Source organism: Mastigoproctus giganteus, chromosome 5 (genome assembly GCF_048544385.1).
Source record: "Mastigoproctus giganteus isolate SK-2022 chromosome 5, ASM4854438v1, whole genome shotgun sequence".
Taxonomy (NCBI): domain Eukaryota; kingdom Metazoa; phylum Arthropoda; class Arachnida; order Uropygi; family Thelyphonidae; genus Mastigoproctus; species Mastigoproctus giganteus.
In genome coordinates, this window is record NC_143579.1 from 236,589,025 (window position 1) to 236,610,847 (window position 21,823).

Consider the following 21,823-nt stretch of genomic DNA (forward strand, 5'->3'; position numbering starts at 1 on the left):
GACGAGCTGCAAGAGTAGCTCATGGTGTATTGTCAATGATATATAGGAATTTTTCTAGCAGGGATAAGGAGGTGATTATTCCCTTGTATAAGGCAATGGTCAGGCCACACCTAGAGTACTGTATACAGGCCTGGAGGCCTCATTTCAGGAAGGATGTAGAGCTGCTGGAACGAGTACAGAGAAGGGCAACTAGATTGGTGAATGGGACAAAGGGGTTCTCTTACGAAGAAAGGCTTAAGTTTTGCAAATTACAGTGTCTGGAAACTAGGCACCAGCGGGGTGATCTGATAGAGGTGTACAAAGCCTTGAATGGTTTGAGCATGCTCAATGCTGATGGGATTCTTCCTCTAGCTCAGAAAAATCACCTGAGAGGGCATAAATTCAAATTGAGGAAAGACAGATGTAGGATAGATGTGCGGAAATTTGCCTTTAGCCAGCGGGTGGTTGGTGGGTGGAACAGACTTCCATCCCTTGTCGTGGAAGTTGATAGCCTAAATAAGTTTAAGGCTCAGCTGGACAGGTATTTCGAACGAACAGAGGGGTGAAGTGGAAGTGGTTATTTTTATTTATTTATGTTACTTTTTTTTTTTTTTTTTTTTTTTTTTGGCTGATGCTGCATAAGCTTGCTTTCTTGCATCAAAGGCCTCTACTAATGCTAATGCTAATGCTAATATGATGTAAGCAAGCTTATACAGCATCAGCCAAAAAAAAAACAAAAAAAAAAAAAAAACAATTTCACACAACCATTTCCTCTAAACGTTTGTCCAGTCCCTCCTTGAATTTATTTAAGCTATCAACATCCACAACGACAGATGGAAGTTTGTTCCAGCAATTAACCACCCGCTGGATAAAGGCAAATTTCTGCACATCTATTCTACAATTGTCTTTCCTCAATTTGAATTTATATCCCCTCAGGTTTGTAATCTGAGGAAGTGGAAGAATCTCATCAGAATTCAACATGCTCAACCCATTCAAGGTCTTATTTTAATTTATATAAATTTATATGCATTTTTCTTCTCTGCCATGAGTTCCATTCAGTTCCATTTAGTCCTAAATCTTGACCAATATTTCTTAATAGGTATGAAAAGCCTAGTAGCTTCCATGATTAATTCCTTGAATGCACTTAGAATTTGTTGTTGGTAACATTATCAGTTGGTCCCACTGTGCAGAATTTAAAAAATGTCTGAGACCACTGTAGTCAACTTTACAGTGGTAAAGGGAAGCAAAAGCCCTTCCCTTTACCCATAATGGTAATTATATCTTTAAGTGAATCCCACATCAGTATGCTGTGATCACTGCAATCTAGTGGTTCCTTTATCTGCAAATTCTTAATGCTGAATAATCACTGCTGATAACCAGATCAAGAGTAATACATCATCCAATAAATCTACAAAAGTCTTGCTAGTGTGCAAGTTCCAGTCAGTATCCTGGAAGTTTAAAATCTCCCATTATAACACAATCTGATTTACTGACCCATTCTATTTCTTTGTACAATTGTTTGTTGTACTCATTAGAGTCATTAGGCCTATAACACATTTCCTATTCATTTTTGTTTTCCCAGTGCTTATGTCACACCAAACTGACTCAACATAGTGCTATCCATCTGTATATCTAACTGAATGCCCTTCCTTCAGATTTTATGCTTTTCTTAACAACATAACCCCTTTTCCATTCCTATCCTTTCTGTACACATTGTACTCCCCAAATTGCAATTCTGCATTCCTAAGATTTGTGTGACACTGTCTCTGATATCCCAACAATATCTGCCTTTGATGTCTTGACCAGCACTTCAAATTCATCAAATGTATTTACTGTACTTCTAGCATTGGTGTACATGGAAGTATACATGCACCTGTTCTTATTCTTAGTTACCCTAACACAGCCCATATATTTGTTTCATGTCGACTGCCATCAGTCCTCGAAACCCCCAGCATCCTGCCCTCCAGGCCACTGCTCATTATAATAGAAGTAGCACAAGAATCACCTTCACCTCTGCCTGCGGCTATTTTTAACCTTTTAGTCTATGAATCACCCCAAGCTAGCAGTTTTCCGACCCTTCTGACGCCGCCTTGATACCATCAGCAAACACTCTTGCATCCCTTCTATTTAAGTGTATCCCATCCCTGTAGAAGTAGTCTCTCCTGTTAACAAGCACAGACCACACTGAGAAAAATTCTGCACCATGAGCCTTGCACAATCCTTCCAGGGCCGAATTGATCGACAAGGCTCTCATCGTATACTCACTCCTATCGTATCTGGGCAGAATTGCAGACACTTTCAAAATTAACCCTAACTCAACTTTTTTTCAACATTGATCTGTACTTGTTAAGTAAACTTGTAGATCTCTTACTCTTAAGGTCATTTGTGCCATAACATAATGATGCTATCTCTCAAGTATTGGCTAGATGGCGTTATCTGGAAAGATGGTCAGATACTGTGAATGTGGGTTAAATGGGAAGGTGGTCTGTGTCAAAGAAAACCAGTAGATTTTCAGTGAAGACAGCAACTTGCATATTAGAAAAGATTCTGTCTAACTTAGTGGCACTTCTGGTAGGTGGGAAGCAGCTTCCATACAGTTGAAAATTAAAAGCTGGTAAGTATGTGGCGATGTAAGTGGAAAGTGAATCACAAAAAAAAAAAAAAGTTAGTCACCTACTAGTTGTCTACAAAGTGGATACACCAATCACTCCAAAGTTCAGAGAATTTTTTTTTTTTTTCTTTTTTTCATGAAAACCCCCCCAAGTATGAGAGATATTAGAATTTATAGTAGTTAGTACCTTGCATTTGTTGAGAAAATGAAAGAAGATACTTGTTGACATTAGATTCGAACTTCTGTAGATTATAATTTTCAGGAAATTCCTATGAAGGAAGGTTGTTCCAGAAAACAGAAGTTGAATGAATAAATGAGGAAGAAGAAAGTTGGTTCTGTGAGTTTGAAGTTGGGCAGTAATAGGACGTTGACTTGATGTGGCACATCTTTGGACTGCCTTCAAAGCAAAGAGAGTGGGAATTATAGAAACAAACTCAGAAGAACAGTGTCCATGGAAATATCTATAGAAAAGGCATGCAGTGAAAACAGTATGTCTGAGACAAAGTGGAGAGATGCTGTTAGAGATGTGTAGTTAATTAACCTAACTGTCCTCTTTTGAATGGAATCTAAAAGCCTGAGAGAAGTTTTGTTGGCACCACTCCAGATGTGGGAACAATATTTCATGGTAGGACGGATTTGCAATTTGTACAGAATGAACATAGATGCAGTGGAAGCAATATTTGTAATGGACTTATGCCAGTAGAGATTAGCAGTCAGGGTAATTCCCAATAGAGATATATGATCTTGCCTAGAAATCGTTTTAAGCCAGAGAAGATATTGAAAAGAGGAGATTCCAAATTACTAAGTCTCTGACAGGGAGTATCAGAGAGGACATATGGACAAGTGCTACCTCTTTGAAACGAAAGGAATCATACAGCAAGTAATTCAGACAACTTCGATGAACACTTGGTGAATCAACTGATAACTGGGATTATCAGAAAAAATACATGGAATTTGACAGACTGCAAGTGGAAAAGGATATCATTGAGATTAGAACTGAGGCTACGTATATTTGTGAAATGAACGAGGAAGTGTTTGGGAGGTTTAGATCTTTTTGCAGACAAGTTTGTTCCATTAGGACAACAATTCATGATGTATTCAGTATTAAGAAAAGGTGGGGAGGACATGCTGTATGAAGTATTGAAATTTTTGGATATGGCGTACACATAGCAAGAGTATACCCCACTCCTTGAAATAACATGCTCTCAACAATGCCACCCACATACCACTTGGACTCCCTCCAGTCACTATTTGGCAGAGTAGAGGCTGCAAAATTATACACTAGCTGATCCTGAAGCTGCCTAGAATGTTACCAGTAGGTTCAGTCTGGTGGATCATCTAGCAGCCAGCTTGTTAACAGTTCTAGAGCTGTACCTTTGAAATATAAGAAAGATTGGATCTTGCCATCATGTCCAAAAGACATCAATCATACTGCATGATGGGTTGCTGGAGCTTTGCTCTGACCAAATATGGGTTCCAATAAGCAAAGTGATGGCATTAGCATTAGTAGAGACATATGATGCAAGAAAGCAAGCTTATTCAGCATCAGCCAAAAAAAAAAAAAAAAAAAGCACAACCACTACTCCCATTTCACCCCTCCATTCGTTCGAAATACCTGTCCAGCTGAGCCTTAAATTTGTTTAGGCTATCAACTTCAACAACAAGTGATGGAAGTCTATTCCACAAACCAACTGCCCGCTGGCTAAAGGCAAATTTCCGCACATCTATCCGACATCCGTCCTTCCTCAATTTGAATTTATGCCCTCTCAGGTGATTATTCTGAGCAAGAGGAAGAATCCCATCGGCATTGAGCATGCTCAAGCCATTCAAAGCCTTATACACCTCTATCAGATCACCTCGCCGATGCCTAGTCTCCAGACTCTGTAATTTGTAAAACTTAAGCCTTTCTTCGTAAGAGCAACCCTTTGTTCCATTCACTAATCTTGTTGCCCTTCTCTGTACCCGTTCCAGCAGCTCTACATCCTTCTGGAAATGAGGTCTCCAGACCTGTATACAGTACTCAAGGTGTGGCCTGACCAATGCCTTATACAAGGGAATAATCACATCCCTATCCCTACTAGAAAAATTCCTGTATATCATTGACAAGGCACCATGAGCTACTCTTGCAGCTCGTCTGCACTGCTCAGAGAACTTCATATCTGCCTGCACAATTACCCCCAGGTCCTTTTCATTCTCTACCACTGTCAGCGTAGTACCACAGAGTTGATACGTTGATCTGGGGTTACTGTTTCCCATATGTAGTACTTTACATTTGTCAATGTTAAACTTCATTTGTCACCTCTCAGCCCATCTGCTCAACCTTTCCAGATCCTGTTGCAGCAGCATAGCATCAGTAGTGTCCTTAACAACCCTGCAAACCTTTGTATCGTCTGCAAACTTGGACGTTAAGCTTGATATACCATCATCTATATCATTAATAAATACAGAAAACAACAATGGACCCAACACTGAACCCTGAGGAACTCCACTAATAACATTAGTCCACGTTGAGCAGTGTCCATTGATTACCACTCTCTGTCTTCTGCCACTCAACCATCCCTTTATCCATAGCAGCAATTTGCCTCCAATGCCACACTGCTCCAATTTGTGCAGCAGTCTTCCATGCGCAACAGTATCAAAAGCCTTTCTAAGATCCAAATAGATAATATCAAAGTTATTCCCTGCATCCAGTTCTTTTGTGACTACATCATAGTATCCAATCAAATTGGTCAGACAAGACCTGCCCTTAACAAAACCATGCTGTGTCTGAGCTATAACTGAATTCTTGTCCAGATGATCCTGCAGTGCTTCTTTAACTAGTGCCTCCATTAATTTTCCGAACCGATGTTAAACTAACAGGTCTATTATTACTTGTACCAGTTGATGAGAGTAGTCTGCCACCTAGTATTGCCTGGTTACACTGGGGGGCAGAGCATTCCTTCTTGTGATGTGGGTGTCATATTTCAGGACTTGCACATAGCAGTTATATCCAGGGTTACTGACACTTCCACTATTGTGAAAGTGTAGACAGATAGATTGTCTGTAACAGCCTCAAGGACCAAATAATTAGTATAATGGTGATTAAGAACATTAAATTGTTTCCATATAGAAATTAAAACTTCTACACCAGTCCTGATTACGTGGGTTCTTTGGAATACCTCATAAAATTTCTTAAAAGAACAGTGATATCATTATTTACAGAAAGCCATTTAAATTAAAACAATAAAATTACAGGCTGTGAAGAGATCTGTTGTAACTTATTGTTCTCCTGACTTCTTGCAAATAAAGCAAAACATTAAAAAAAGACAACTTATTAGAAATAAAACTAGACTACTGCTTCACAAAACTGACATTCCTGCTAATCCTATGTTCCATTTTATCTTATTTACAGTAGTGTAACAAAGATAATTGTACCAGTAAAGAAAAAAAAATCCCCCAAGATAATTGCCTTCAAAAATAACTCCAGGGGCTCACATCTGGTGAGTATGGGCTTGGCACACCCAGGGTCCTGAGCTTGGATATCATCATTCTTCTCTTTCTTGGTGATTCCCTTCTACTTTCTCTCTCTCTCTCTCTCTCTCTCTCTCTCTCTCTCTCTCTCTCTCTCTCTCTCTCTCTCTCTCAGGGTAACTCATTTTTTTTTGGCTGGTGCAGCATAAGCCTCAGGCTTCCTTGCACCATATGGCTAATACAAAATATTTTATTAAAGCAGAACCACCAGTACAATTACAAGGTAAATGTCAGTGCACACTGTGAACTAGTGTGGTCTTCCTGTGTACACACCACCTGTACTTATTCAACACATTCTTTTGTGGATAAAATAAATAATAAAAGAAAAGGAAATAGACAACCTATATATTTCTTGCCTTGGTTAGGTAACTATCCAGCTGACCTTTGAATTTCCCCAAACTGTCAGCCTCAAGGACCAAATTACTTGAATAAGTTACCATGTATGTAACTTGTCTGTCACAGACATCATGTAGGTAACTTATTCCAGTAATTTATAACTCTCTGGTTAAAATAAAATGTCCTGCAATCCAGTCTAAACATCCCCCCCTTAACTTGAATTTATGGACCCTAGTTCTAGAATCATAACTAAAAATTTCTCCCTCATTCATTTTAATTTTGCCTCTCAGAGCCTTAAACACCTCAATCAAGTCTTCTCTAAGATGCCTAGTTTCCAAGCTCTGCAACCCACACATTCGAAGTCTTTTCTCATATGGATGCCCCTTTTTCTGAACCACCAGGTGTGTTACCTGTCTTTGGACCCTTTCAAGAAACATGGTGTTTTTTTTTTTTGTGTGTGGTCTCCACACTTGAACATAGTATTCCAAGTGTGGTCTAACAATAGCCTTATATAATGGGATTATGATGCCCTTATCTCTACTAGAAAATGTTTGATAAATCATCAGTAGGACACCATGGGTCTTCCTTTCAACCTGTCTACAATGCTTGGAATACTCCATGTTTGATGTATCATAACACTTAAGGCCCTATCTTCCACTACTAGCTTTAGTCAACTCCAAGTGTATAAGTTATTTTCGGGTTACTGTTCCCCAGATGTAAGAACTTGCACTTTGCTGAATTAAATCATAGCTGCCGTTTTTCTGACCATCACTGAAGTCTAGGTCACTCTGAAGAAGCTCTGCTTGGTAGTGATCATTAAAGTAAAGCATTTAAAGCAAAGGATCATGGGAGGTGATCTTGTATGTACTCAGAGCTTGCACGAACCAGCTGGTTGCGGAAAAACCGTAACAGCACAAAAAGAATGAAGTTGGGGGGGAGCATGCAAAGAATCATGGGAGGTGATCTTGGATGTGCTCAGAGCTGGCGTAAACCAGATGTGATCCTTGAATATTATATTAAATGCATTTCAGCCTTACCAGTTGAAGCCATGTAATGTAGGCATTACAGTACCTGTCTGTATTAGTGAAGCAGTTGCCTATTTCCATCAATAGGCTAATCATAAATGTCTTTCAGCAACCAGCTGGGCCGGCCAAGAATATTTGAATCAGTTTGCGATTGGGAGATAACAGACTCCAAATTATATGTATGAATAGAATCTTTTGCTTGTCATTGGTCTTTCTCATTAAGTTGCAGAAGTTCTCGTTGGTCATCAAGTTTTTGCATTTCTTTGCAATTGCGCTGAGTCAGTTGAGCATAGCGATTGTTAGATCCTTGTTCATCTTGCTGTTTGGATGATTGTAAATGTTTCGAAAGAGGTCGTCACAAGGCTATGCAGATCATTACCGCATGCTTCTTCAGAGTCAATGTCTTCGTTGTCTTGACACATCGTCTTACGTATTTCAATCGTTTTGCAAATGTCCATTCGCAAAATGATTGAAATGTATAAGATAATTCATACAATTTACGATCTATTATGAGCTCTTCATTGTCGTCATAGACCTTGACATATTTCATCTTTGGCAGTATCTCTGTTTTCTCATTTCGAAATGGAATTTGCAGCGTTACCATCTCATGCTTGTACTCGCTGAAATCCTGAGCCAAGTTATAGTTTCAATAGTGTGTTATGTGTGGATACTGTCGTTTCTTGCAGATCTCGTAGCACTGCATGTGTAATTTGCAACAAAGCATGACAGAGTAACATGATAGTATGATTGTAACAATACAAATACTTGTATTGTTGCAATCATACTATTCAACAAATGGCTACAATCAAATGGGTAATTAGGCTATTGGCCTAACCTCTTCCAAACGTTGATTGAGTAGAGTAAGCAGTGGGTGTGTGTGTATCCTATTTATCACTAACATTGATTCGGCAGAGTAAGTAGCAGGCCTAAGCATAAGTTATGAATTGTCATAGACCTTGACATAGTTCATCTTTGGCAGTATCTCTGTTTCCTCATTGCGAAATGGGATGTGCAGTGTTACCATCTCATGCTTGTACTCGATTCATGATTTTGGTTCTAGCTGTTAGAAATTTAGTAGGTGTTGTCAAAGATGTTTACACGTAAAACATTTTTTGTGTGTACAGGGTACACGCATGATTTTTTTAATGGTGTATACACATTCAAGGCTTCTGTGCTTAATGTTTTAAAGGTATACCACAATTCAATTGTATTTGCTTTGTGCAATACTACCCAGTTAATAGAGGTTTTGTTAGCACCTTAAGCAGGAGTGGAAATTATAACCTTAAGCCCTCGTAATTTCTGTTTAAACTACTGCTACCTCTTCATCATCTACCATAGAACTCAGTGATGACTTCCTGCTATTGGTTCCAATACTTCAGCCCTATCATGTCATTTGGTTCACAAGTGATAATCGTGACTAGAATATATATTTTTTTTTTTCTCTAGTACTTTCTCTGACATGTTGATACAAATAACAATCATTTAGTTGATTTGAAAATTGTCCTTCATGTAGAGTTTCCTTCCCATTTGCTCCAATCAATTAGAGGCAAATTAAAATCGCCCATAATAAGACATTCATTACTTGCCCATTCCATTTGCACGTAGAGGCTCTCATTATAATCTTTGCAATCACCTGGCCTGTAGATTACTCCCACTCATTATACCTTTGCTTCCAACTACCTCACACCATACAGATTCTATAGTAGCATATGAAACGTCTGAATCCGAGAAAACTGCTCAGGCTGCTTTGATAAGAAGCATGACCTCGTCACCCCTTCTATCTGCCCCATCCTTCCTAAATACATTGTACATACCATACTGAAATTCATTGACCCCTGTTTCCAGGTGGCGCCACATTTCTGTAAGCAAGCCCTATTGTGTCAGTGTTACTTGTCCTAACCAGCAATTTGAATTCACTTGTTTTATTGACAGCACTTCTGACATTACTGTATAAACAATTAAGACAGCGTTCTTGTATAGTTAAATCCCCTGGCCTTGAAGTTATTTATGCTTGCTTCCCTTACATTAGCTGCCTGCTCACTTTAAATGTTTCTCCCCATCTTGTTAATATGATCTGTTGTAAAAAATGAGACCTCTTGAGGTATATGCAAGCATTACTTTGACACAATATCATGAGATGAATGTGTATCTATATTACCCTTGTCACCCCCCCTCCCGAAACAAGCAGTTTCCCTGAATCCTTAAGGTATTATCAATAATATTAGCAAAAACCCTTGCACCACCTTTGTTTAAATGTATCCTGTCTCTATAAAACAGATTCCTTCTACCTGCAAGTGCAGGCAAAGCTGCTAAAAATTTTCCCCACAAAAGCCTTACAGAGTCCTTCAAGTCTTGAGTTAATCCACAAGGCTTTCAGCATATAATCCCTCCTGTCATGCCTGGGCAGAATTGCAGACAGACATTCCAATCCAACTCACTGCATTTCTTCAGCATGGTCCTATATTTGTCTGATGAATTGTCAGATTGTGTGTGCTTAATATCATTAGTCCCTACATGAATAATAATATTTTCTTTACCCCCCCCCCCTTTAAAATCTGACAATCTTATTGGTGACATCATTAATTGTTGCTCCCAGCAGACATACCCTGGTTCTAGTCCACCGATCCTTATTACAAAAAATACAGTAGACTGTTGAAATAATGGTACATTGAGATTGGATGTATACATACAGCACAGATGTCTTGCAGTGCTGAAAAAAGAACGGTAAGTCACATGATTACTGTATTTGTTTACATTCTCCATTTTCAAAGTGAATTCCGTACTGATATCATGGATTTTTTTTTGCATTTAAATTAAATTAAAAACCCTTCGCTATGGTTCCCAAAGTTAATAAACCTCATACAGAGAAGAAAAGAACATTAAAGCTTAGTGACAAACTTGATATAATCCAACCTATTGCATTAGGATTGCCCGGAATGTTAATTCACATACCCATGTGTATTGTGTCTGTAAATTGCATGTGCTGTCTAGTCGATTTCCTCTTTTACTGGATGAAAAACCCTAGTTTCTACAGGAAAAAACCTTATCTATGCCTGAGACTCACTAACTCAGCCATGGGGTGAAAAAGCCTATAAAAGTTCCTCGCGTCATCAAGGAACTTTTATAGGTCTTATCACTGTCCTCTCCAGTGGGGAGAGGACAGTGATGATACCACTATGCTATGCTTGCAGACTAAACAATATAATAAAGAAATAGAACGGGGCTTAAACAGAAGTATATTAATGGCAGAATATAACCTTGGATCATCAACATGTTTGTTTTTTTGTATGCAGTTAACAAAATTACATTCTTAATCTCTCTATTTCTTATTTGGCCTCATTATTCGTTCATTAAATACATTAAAAAATAAAACTTTCTAGATAGCGGAAAAATCAAAATAATGGCACCTTGAATCCACGAAGGTGCTGTTATTTCGAAGGTCTACTACTGTATTTCCTGTTTACCTGACAATGGAGTCTCCTAATAGAACAAAGTCCTTTTGAACCAGAGCAATTTGCACTTTGGTTATTTTTTTCTGGAGCCCGAATTGGGAGTGCATCACTTAGTAGGTTAGTCTTGAGTCCCTGATGAGCTCCCATTTAAATTTTTCTCGAGGGCAAGCTCCTGTTTTTTCAATGACTCAAATTCATCTAGCAATGAACCAGATTTTAAATTTACATCGGTACACTCAATACAGTGGTGACAAAGAAAACAATTGCTAGGTGATCTATGATTATCCATTAGGTTGACCTTTGAGAACATGCCACAGGTTCTGCAAAAAATGAAATTGTGATTTAACCGGAAATTGCCTTCAGCTATTTCTATTAGCATTATTAGCATTAGTTGAGGAATACGATGCAAGAAAGCAAGCTTATGCAGCATCAGCCAAAAAAAAAAAAAAAAACCCTCCATTTGTTCCAAAATGCCTGTCCAGCTCAGCCTTAAATTTATTTAGGCTATCAACTTCCACAACAAAAGATGGAAGTCTGTTCCACCAATCAACCACCCGCTGGCTAAAGGCAAATTTCCGTACAACTGTCTTTCCTCAATTTGAATCTGTGCCCTCTCAGGTTCTTAATCTGAGCAAGAATCTCATCAGCTTCAAGGCCTTATACATCTCAATCAGATCACCTCACAGGTGCCTACTCTCCAGGCACTGCAATTTGCAGAACATAAGCCTTTCTTGGTAAGAGCACCCCTTTGTTCCCCTCACCAATCTTGTTGCCCTTTGTACTCGTTCTAGTAACTGTACATCCTTCCTAAAATGAGGCATCCTTATCTATGTAATTGCCAAAGTAAATAATATCAATACACTTACATAATATTGTTCCTTTTAATATCATTTGCCATTTTCCACGACGAACTTAAGATGCTAATTTCAGGTAAACATATTGTAGAAGTATATGAAATAGGAACATTGTTTCAGAATTCCCAAATTTATTTTTTCTACTCTTTCTTTCAGTAAAATTTCTAGAAGTGATTAAACCATTTTGTGGTATTTTACCAGAAGTTGCAAAACCAGAAAGAAAGGTAATTTTTTTTTCAGTAATTTATAAGTAGTGATTGTAATGTTAGTATAAAAATTGATTTGTAAATTATTTCTGTTTAGTATCTCTTAAATATTTATTGAGGAAGGTGTAATAGCATTAATCATGAAAAGAATTAATACTGTTAACCCTTACAGTACTACATTTCTGTGATATATGTTGGTATAATATTTCTACTATTACAGATCAACTTATAACTATTATATGCTTCAGTACTTTTTATTGCTCTAAAGCTTTCCATGCTTTCTTCCTCCATCTTCCCATTAAATTAGACATTTCCTTATTCACCCACCTTTTTATATCCTTCTTGTACTATATTTTCTTAATGATATAAAATTAATATATAAATTGTGTTACAGCAACTTACAAGTTATTCAATAATTTTCATGTATTTTCTTTACCCAGTTTATAGACTACATATAAGGAAAAAATGAGATCACCACTAAATTATCAGCATATGGGTTTTTGGTTTCTGAGAATATTTTACTCCCAGTTCTGATTTGATAATTGCATTATTCTCCATACAGAAAATATTTCTGTAAATTTGGAATGGTTACCCTGATCCATTTTAGACTCATGACTTATTTAGAAACTTTTGTAGGCATAATTATCAACATAATTTCGTAAAATTTTTTTTGTCAACAGGTAGTCTTCCCCCCCCCCATCCTTAATAATTACTGCTACATAAATCTGACCTCTTAGGTACTGCTGATAGGGTAATGTTTTGGTAAATACTACTTGCTTTCATTGTTTCTAACTCTTGAGGTATTTTATTTGAAAATCATATGCATATCCCCAATAGGTTTTTTGCACTAATTTTGAAAGTTGGAGTTCACAGAAAAAAATTCTGTTTGTACACATATACAGAATATGCATTTAACTTTTGTATTTCATATCTCTGTGCTTTTTCCTAAGATTAGCATTAGCCATTCTTTCTTTTACAGGTCCTCTCTAAATTAAATGGGTATTTTTTCTGTGCATCTCCAAAATTTAGCACTTCATTATATTGAAAATATTTCACCTGAAGAATATGCTTCATTTTCAGATGTTCAAGACTTAGCCAACTACCAAACAACTTCAAAAACAAACTTAAACATCTACCAAAGAGGGGATGCAATATGTGGAGTCTTCTACATTTCAGGGTTACCAGTGTATTAATTTTTCAGTGGAAAAATGAGACAAAATTCAGATTCCAACAAATTAACATCAAGCTAGACACTTTATTCTGTGCTCTACTCCAACTCCAGCAACAAATTCTATTAGTGCACAGGAAGATAGTTGTTCAACCACATCATCCATGAGCACAGGTCTTTCATACATAGCAAATGGTAAAGAACTTTTTGAATATTTGTATCTCGTGGTGTCTTTCCTCCTTTGGGTACCAATTCTTCTGGGTTCTTCTATATCTGTCATGATGCACCACATGAAACATGGAGATATTGTTTTGTCTTTATAATATTCATGTATATTATTATTGCTTTAATATTAAATTCTCAATTAATAATAGGAAGCAGGTGTAGCTTTTTCAATATAGATAACTTAGAATGTTATGCTACTGATTACATGGAGAGGGAGGTGTATCATGGCTTCAATCATCCTTGTACCATAAAAACTGAAATCAAAATCAAATGTGGAGATGTACCTAAAGTGTTTGCCCCTTTTAACGCTTGACTTGTTAACTAATTATGTTAATGGCAAACTACTCATAATATACTGTAATACTATCAAAGATAGCGTAGGGCTGCAAACTTTTAGTGTGTAACAAAACAATATGAAGATGAAGAACTGAATCAAATAAATGCAAATCAAATGTAAAGTTTTTAAGGGAAGGTACATCTTTGTGTTATGAGGTGACCATTATTATATATAGTTAAAGAGATACTATATAATAATGGTATACTATATATAATATATATAATAATGGTCAGACACGTGTGCTGATATTTAAGGTTGTCGCTTGAACTTCATTATTGTTGAGAAAGGAGGCGGATGCCCCCGAAAGCTTCAATGGTGTTTTATCACTTTTAAATTTATAATTTTTAATGTATTTTAAATTCATCAATTCATTTTTATTTGTTTTAAAGTAAATCAGTTTTTGGTAAATTATTATTTTACAGTTTTTATTGTATCATTTCAGTATATTATTCAATATTATTTTATCATTAAATCAGTTTATTTAAACAGTTGGTGTATTTGTCTAAACTTGTGGTATGTATAACCCAACCTTAGAGGCCTTTTTGCAGATAAAGATACTCATTTTACAGTATAGGGATAACTGTTTATTCTATGATTCACCAAATGTTTCAGAGCCATTTATCATTGGCCCATTCATTGTATAGGCATGGAACATTCTTTCCCCCCCTCCTTCATGTGATCAAAAAAGTGATAAAGGCTTTGAAATGTTATATAGCAATACCCCACATAGCACTGATAATTGGTACCGAAACTGTTCCGTGTTATGTGAAACCGTGCTGGTGGAGATATAATTATAATGGATTTTAATTAAATGTGTACCAGAGAAACAGTCTATAAACAATTATAACAAATCTATAATTGTTTAATCTATAATCTATAATTGAGGATTTGAAATAAAAATATTGCAAAAAAATTTTTAATGAAAAGGTAACATCATGAGAGACAAGAAAAAAGCTTTAAAAAAGGCGGTTGTTTATTTAGGTATTTCAGTAATGAAGTCTGGTGAAGTCGTCTTTTCTTTTTCTTGGCGTTCATATCTTTGTAGCATCGAATCTCATCTTATAAAATTTTCTGTATCTTGATGCTATGTTCAACATTCGGATCTCCATTCATGATCGCCTCGCAGGCCATGTCAACCCCCCCCCCCCGACAAACTTTCTCCAATCTTCTGTTGAAAATACTTTTGGTGCCACTTCAGAATTGTTTTCCTCTTCTTCATATGCAGTTTGCTCATCAATTTCAAGGAGAGTTGCACCATCTAAGTCGCATGTGAGTCAATGCAGTCACATACATTGACAATGTTCAAAGTTTCGAATCCCAAATCTTTTCCGATCTTCACAATTTCTTCGGCAGTTGTCTGAACTTGCGATTCAAAACCAGAAAGTCATTTACCAAATGGGGCAAAACATGCTGCCAAAAGAATGCGTGTTGTTGGCAGTGATTTCTAGCCAAAATGCAGATATATATTCGATCGTATTTAAAGAGGTAAAAAAAGGTGAAATGGAAAGTTGTCATGTCACCTCAAAAACAAGATGAAATTAAGAATACTGAACACTGTTGCACGTTGCAGCTGACTGCATGAGGGGAGCTATTGTCACATGTGCATGTTAGACAATGGAGTTGGCACCACAGCATATTGTATTGTACCTAGGCTACGACAACGCGGCATATATATAGAGTACGTGTCTAGGCTATTGAATGAGTTAATATGTACAGTAAATTTGACTTAAACTTAATTGAAAACCGTGTTATAGTGAAACCCATGCTAAGTGAGGTATTGCTGTACTAGTTTTTATAAGTCAAATTTTTGAAATATTTCTTTTTTGTACTTTTAGATTCAGTTTCGTGAGAAAGTATTATGGACTGCCATTACACTTTTTATCTTTTTAGTATGCTGTCAGGTAAGTTAAGTATTTTGATATTCAGATAATTAATAAGTACGTGATAGAATTTATATTAAAGATAAATGGGTGTGGACATTTATTATTTTTTTTCTTATTTAGGCAAAATAGAAAAAAAAATAATCAGGTTGAAAACCTAGAGTTTCTAGATGGTGTTTCTTAATTAAATACTTGATTGTTGTGTTTCTGCTTTTTGTCATCCGAGCACAAAAGTAATCACTATCAGTGCCAATTGTAATTGCTTGTCACAACTGTAGTTGATTTTTAGGCATGTTAGCATATACCAGGGAGTGTTCAAAAAGTTCATATTCTAACCTACTTCTAGTGAATATGATTATGCTCTTTCCCAGGGTAGTAGCCTTTCAGTTCCTTTTAGCACAACTGGTCAGCATTTCTAACATTTGATGACCTCCACCCTCCATTCACTTCTGAGCTGATTAGAGAAGTTATACTATATTTTTTTTTTGGCCGACCGGGTTAGCTGGGTGGGTAAACTACCTGCCTAGCAACCCAAAGGTCGTGGGTTCAAATCTCACCTCTGGCTTGGATCAAAGTACTGCAAAAACCTTGGGAGGTGCATTATGTCCACAGAAGCTGATGCGCCAACAACTACCCAAAAAAAAAAAAAAAAAAAAAAACCTATGTTTTTTTTAAACAATCAGTGCAAATAAATCCTGATCAGGAATAGAAGTGTTATTTTTTCCAAAAATGACTTGATGTGTTATCCACTTAGCATTAGTAGAGGCATATGATGCAAGAAAGCAAGCTTATATAGCATCAGCCAAAAAAAAAGCCCTTCTCATTTCCCCAATCCATTCACTCCAGATGAGTGTCTAGTTCTGCCTTGAGCTTATTTAAGTTGTTGACTTCCACTACAACAGATGGAACTTTGTTCCATCCACACAATTCCACTACAACAGATGGAACTTTGTTCCATCTGTTGTAGTGGAGTTGTGCCCTTTAATGATATCTGCTGTACAACATCATCTACTTTTGCCACTGGCAGGCACACCCTGGTCCTGTTCCACCTATCCTCTTTGCACAATATATTTCCTGCCTCCCTGACAATAGTCGCCAACAATAACTAGCTCCTGTGGGACCAGTGCATTCTGCCCTGAAGATTGCAGCTGTATTGCTTGATGCATAAGAGTGAGCTATGGCATTGAGTTGGGCAACTGAGAGTGTGATGGTTCCCCCATTTTAATCCCCCCGAGGGCATCTACCCTACCCTCAACTCTCATAGATGCCCCTCAACTCTCAAACTCTCATAGATGCCCATCAGAATGCTGAGTTGGCATCTAATTTCTTGACACTCTCTCTCTCTCTCTCTGCACCTAGCACACACAAAGACCTTGACTAGATCATGTCATGTTCCAGAAAGTTTCGCAAACATTTCACAAGTTGCAGATTTTTTTTTAAGCTGTGACATGTTGGAGAATTGCCCCCTTCAGTTCTCTCCTGAGCCACAGCACTCCTGCTACTTTGTGCATGTTGCTTTGCTGCTCTAGTCTGGGGTATGATTTTTGTTTAAATAAGATTTAATTCATTAACAATGAAAATTAATAAGTTAATTAATTGACTATACAATGCTATGCTAATGCAGCAATACGTATTATGCTATCTTTTTATGTTATATCTTATGCTGTCAAGTTCAAGATATACGCTATTAAGTTACGCTATACTGTAACAATCACAATGTTAAATTAGTTATATCCTTAGCTAAGTACAAAAGATATAGACTCAAAAAGTGATTAAATCCTTCAAACTACTTTTTTATTATAATTAAAACTGTACTGTTTTTCTGTGCTACTGGTTTACGTGGTATGATATTTGCAACCAAAACTCTGATACAATAGTGGTATGAGTAGAGTTGCAACTTACAAAATCACTAGCTAAATTTAAAAAATAAGCTAACGAATGCTACTAAGCCTATTTAATCTATTTGTAAAACACAAATTAATATGTTAATTAATCAAAAATTTGATAAAATGTGTAAGAAAAATTTATCGTTTGCAAGTGCTCAAGAAGTCTACCTCTTCACACTTATAATCCCCTTTTTAGACACTTCTCAAAACTTGGTTACTAAGTGGAAGTGTTAATAGCATTGTGTTTTTTAAGTATTCAACCCTTACAAAATATTTCTTGCAATTGTAATTTTTAGCAAAGGCTTTAATTTCAGTAGGAAGATAATGGAATTGTGAAATAGCAAGAAGCTCCAATTTTTGACAAAACCTTTCTTATTATACTGCAAATGAATGTTAGCAAAGCAATATTGGTAGAGTTGATTAGAATGTGATGTAGATGAAGGGGTAATTAAAATTTATCCGAAAAACAACTAAAATAATTCATTTGTTTAAAAAACAGGCAGGTTTATATGCAGGTGGTTGATCTGCTAGTCTGACTGCATCCCCAGAAAATGGCTGAGTGCACCCTTAGAAAGTTGCCATTAGTGGTGGCCCACTGACTTTGTGCTGCAGGTCCCTTACAGCCTAAATCCACCACTGTTAAATGGTATACTTTTTTTCATCACTAAATTAATAAAAAAAAAAAAAAAAAAAAAAATTGCGAACTTACACTGTCAAAAGTTGGATTTGAACAGATTTTGTTTTTGTTTTTTCATTTCTCTTCTTGCATTTACGATTGTGCACTATCTCTTTGAAGGCTTATGAGCATATTTATACATATCTGGTTTATGATGCTTTACTACGTGACTCATTATCAATGGAGTTGTCTGGATATTTATAGTAGATCAATGTGTGTGTATATATATATAGATATATGTATGCATTCAGTGTATAGGGAAGGCATGCTGACCTGTCAATTGTAATTACCATGGAAAAATTGAGAAGGCCTGTAAGGTGAAGGAGATAAACTGAATTAAATTGATTAACATAAAAATAATAATGAAGATAACTATGTGTACCTAAAGTAGTGGGTCCTAGGGCTTTAACTACTTCTTCAAAGGGTTGGCAGCCAAAACTGTAGGAGGCACCACAATAAGCAGGGTCTCTGTTTCGGTTATGATTTATACATGCAAAATGTATAAATCATAGCCAACCTGACAGAGACCAAAAAGGAAAAGAATAAAATTTCAACCAAAAAAAAAAAAAAATTTTTTTTTTTGCTAAAATAATGCCAATAAAACTTTATTAAAGAAAAAAGAAGAAAAATTTGAAATCAAAAAGACCAATACATTACAAAAATTAAACAAAGTAACTGTAGATTACGGGATAAAGTCAGATTAAAGCCAACTTATTGAGTGTTTGGACTGGAATCGGTGAAATAGTTGCGTGTGCTGTTTACAGTGCAACATTTGAGACCCAAGGATGAAAGCTGATAGATCTCTGTCCAGAATGTTTATATCAGTTGAAGTAACCACGTGTGAGAGGGGAAGAAGTGGAGTCGTCAAAGTGAACCATCCTATGTTACGGGGAAGTAGGTAAATAAATGAGGCAAGTGCCAGCAAAGGGAGACTATGACTGACAAAGTAGTGTAGAAAAGACAAACTTTGTATCAGAAGAAAAAAGAAGCGATAGCAGAGGAATAACATCTTGATATTGCTTTTGGCCAGCATATCCCCGGAGCAATATGCCCTTAGTTGCTAATGCTCCTAAAAACAAAAAAAAAAAAAAAAAATTGTTTTCTGAAAAATTTAAAGTTGATTTTAAAGGATGGCCTATATTTGAAGCCATAGGACAGGATGCTTCTGAGTTCCTTGTTAGGTATAATCCCTAGGTTGCCTGTTAAGATATGGCCAAAGTGTGTATCAATAAACAGTTGGAGATTGGCCTCATGGCAAATACATACATTAGAAGTAGGTTCAAGGTTAAATTTTATCCACGTTAGTTGCTAGGTGGTGCCTCCGTAGCCAGGTGGCCAGGAGCAGCAGTATGTGGCACACGCTTCTTGATTAGACTGGGGTTTGAGCCCATGACCACCAAATACGGAGGATGCGGAAAGGTCAGGGAATGACCACCGCATATCCCCGGAGCAATATGGCTCAGTTGCTAATGCTCCTGAAAACCAAATAACAAACAAACAACAACAGTTGCTAGGTGTTGGTAATTGCAAACCCTGAGCCCAAAAGGTTGCATATCTGAATCTGGAAATAATGTTCAAGCTTTGGCAGCCATCTGGAAGTAGGTCAGTAGATTTATTGATGCAATCATTAATGTTGAAATTGTCTAGGCAAGTATTATAATTAAAAATGATGGTGGTATTATTTCAGCTTTCAGCTTGCTGTAAGATTTTAATTTAAATTTACAGATATCTGTAATATGGTCAAGTAAATGTTTAGATGTGAAATTGAAGGTGAGTATGAATCTGTAAAGGACCTTTAAGATGCAGTGTTTAGTACAAAAGAGTAGATCATGAATCTTCTGTACACTGAACTGACTGTTGTCCCAGTCAGAGATAGTCTGTTTAAAGTCACCTAACTTGTATTTATGTATAATGTTGATACTATTTGGTTTGTGTTTCCTATAAGGTCTGGATGTATTTAGGCCTTTAGTAACTTGGAATTTGTCATATATGCAAATATCTGTAATATTATTCATGATCATCTTACAATTCAACTTATTGTTGAGTCCATATGGATAGTTTTTAATTTTAACATGAATAATTCTTCCTGTTGATTTCAGGCATTAGATTCCATTACTTGTGCTAGGATGAAAATATAGATGTTGGTAAAGCAATGTGTCTGGAAGTGATTGTACTCTATTTCTTGTTCCAAGTTATGGATGTTGCAGTTATTATAAGTCTTTATATCCGACTGATGCAAGTTAAACCTGAGGTGGAGTTTATTACCAGTTTGTCCCACATATTTCTTATTACAGGTTTGGCATGTTAACTAAGTTGCTGCTTTTGCAGAATATTGGATCTTCAATTTTGTTCGAAATATGTTGTGGATGTAAGGCAGAGTTTGGAGCATTTGTTAAATTTTAGATTGTAGTGAGGGTGATAATATTTGGAGGTGACAACTTCATTACCATTCAGGCTAGAAACATTAGATGCTAGTTTGCTCTGTGTGGTGTGTGTTAAAGGTGAATGTTGAAAGTTTGGAGAATGTGTCGAGGAGTTGCACAGAGCATAAGCCCCCGGGATCAGTTTAACATTCTCTGCCCGTGTAGTATGTCCTTACTAAGTTAGTAGTTCATAAAAAGCATCAAAAAGGTAAAATGACAGTCATAAAAAAAAACAATGCCAATGACAAGGAGGAGGAATAACTGATTATGGAATATTGCAAAATGGCCATAGTTAAATTGATCCATCGTGACCAAAAATTGAAAATCAGACTGGTGAAAAAACAGTAAGATGTATATACCAAGCTATTCAAGGCAGCGTAAGCAACTCCAAGACAAAGCTTGTGAAATGTTATCTTCATTATTATTTTTATGTTAATCAATTTATTTCAGGTTATCTCCTTCACCTTCTCCATTTTTCCATGGTAATTACAATTGACAGGTCAGCATCCCTTCCCTATACACTGAATTAAACATTTGACTATATTTCATTGTGGTTGCCAGGGTTTCTCTACTGTAACTAGTAGTACCCTGCATCCATAACAGTTTAATAATTTTGATTTAATACTTTGCTTGCTTACTTTGTCATTCAGTAACTTGATTATTTTTATCAATATTATATATATGTATGCATCATCATCATCAGCCATTCTCAATCCACTGTAGGATGAAGGCCTCTCCAGCAACTTTCCAGTTCCTTCTGTTTTGAGCACTGGCCATCCATTTACTACTCAAAAACTCATGAATTTCATCTATCCATCTCCACCTTTGTCTTCCAGGTTTTCTTCTAGCTCCTCTTGGGTACCATTCTGTTATTTTCTTAGTCCATCTGTCATCATGTCTTCGAGCTATGTGTCCTGCCCAGGACCATTTTAGTTCTTTAGTTTTGATAAGAATGTCCTTTACTTGAGTTTGCTGCCTAATCCATGTGTTTCTCTTCTTATCTAACAGTCTGATTCCCAATATAATTCGTTCCATTTTTCGCTGTGTAGTTCTTAGCTTCTCTTCCATTCTTTTGGTGAGTGCCCAAGTTTCACTTCCATAAGTCATGGTGGGGAGTATACATTGGTTCATTATTTTACGTTTCAGACAAACTGGGATATTGCTCTTCAGTATGTGACTATATTTCCTGAATGCTATCCATCCAAAATTTATTCTTCTCTTGACTTCCAGCCATTTATCATTATTACAGCTAATA

At 36.6% G+C, this 21,823-nt stretch overlaps 1 protein-coding gene across 1 annotated transcript in view; it reads left to right on the forward strand.

The window, feature by feature from the left end:
- Positions 1-21,823, forward strand: part of Sec61alpha (SEC61 translocon subunit alpha) — a 113,946-nt gene that overhangs the window by 51,705 nt on the left and 40,418 nt on the right. The window contains exons 2-3 of the mRNA XM_090374461.1: positions 11,924-11,991; positions 15,539-15,604. Coding sequence (XP_090230587.1) covers positions 11,924-11,991; positions 15,539-15,604 — 134 coding nt within the window. The remainder of the gene's footprint in view (positions 1-11,923; positions 11,992-15,538; positions 15,605-21,823) is intronic.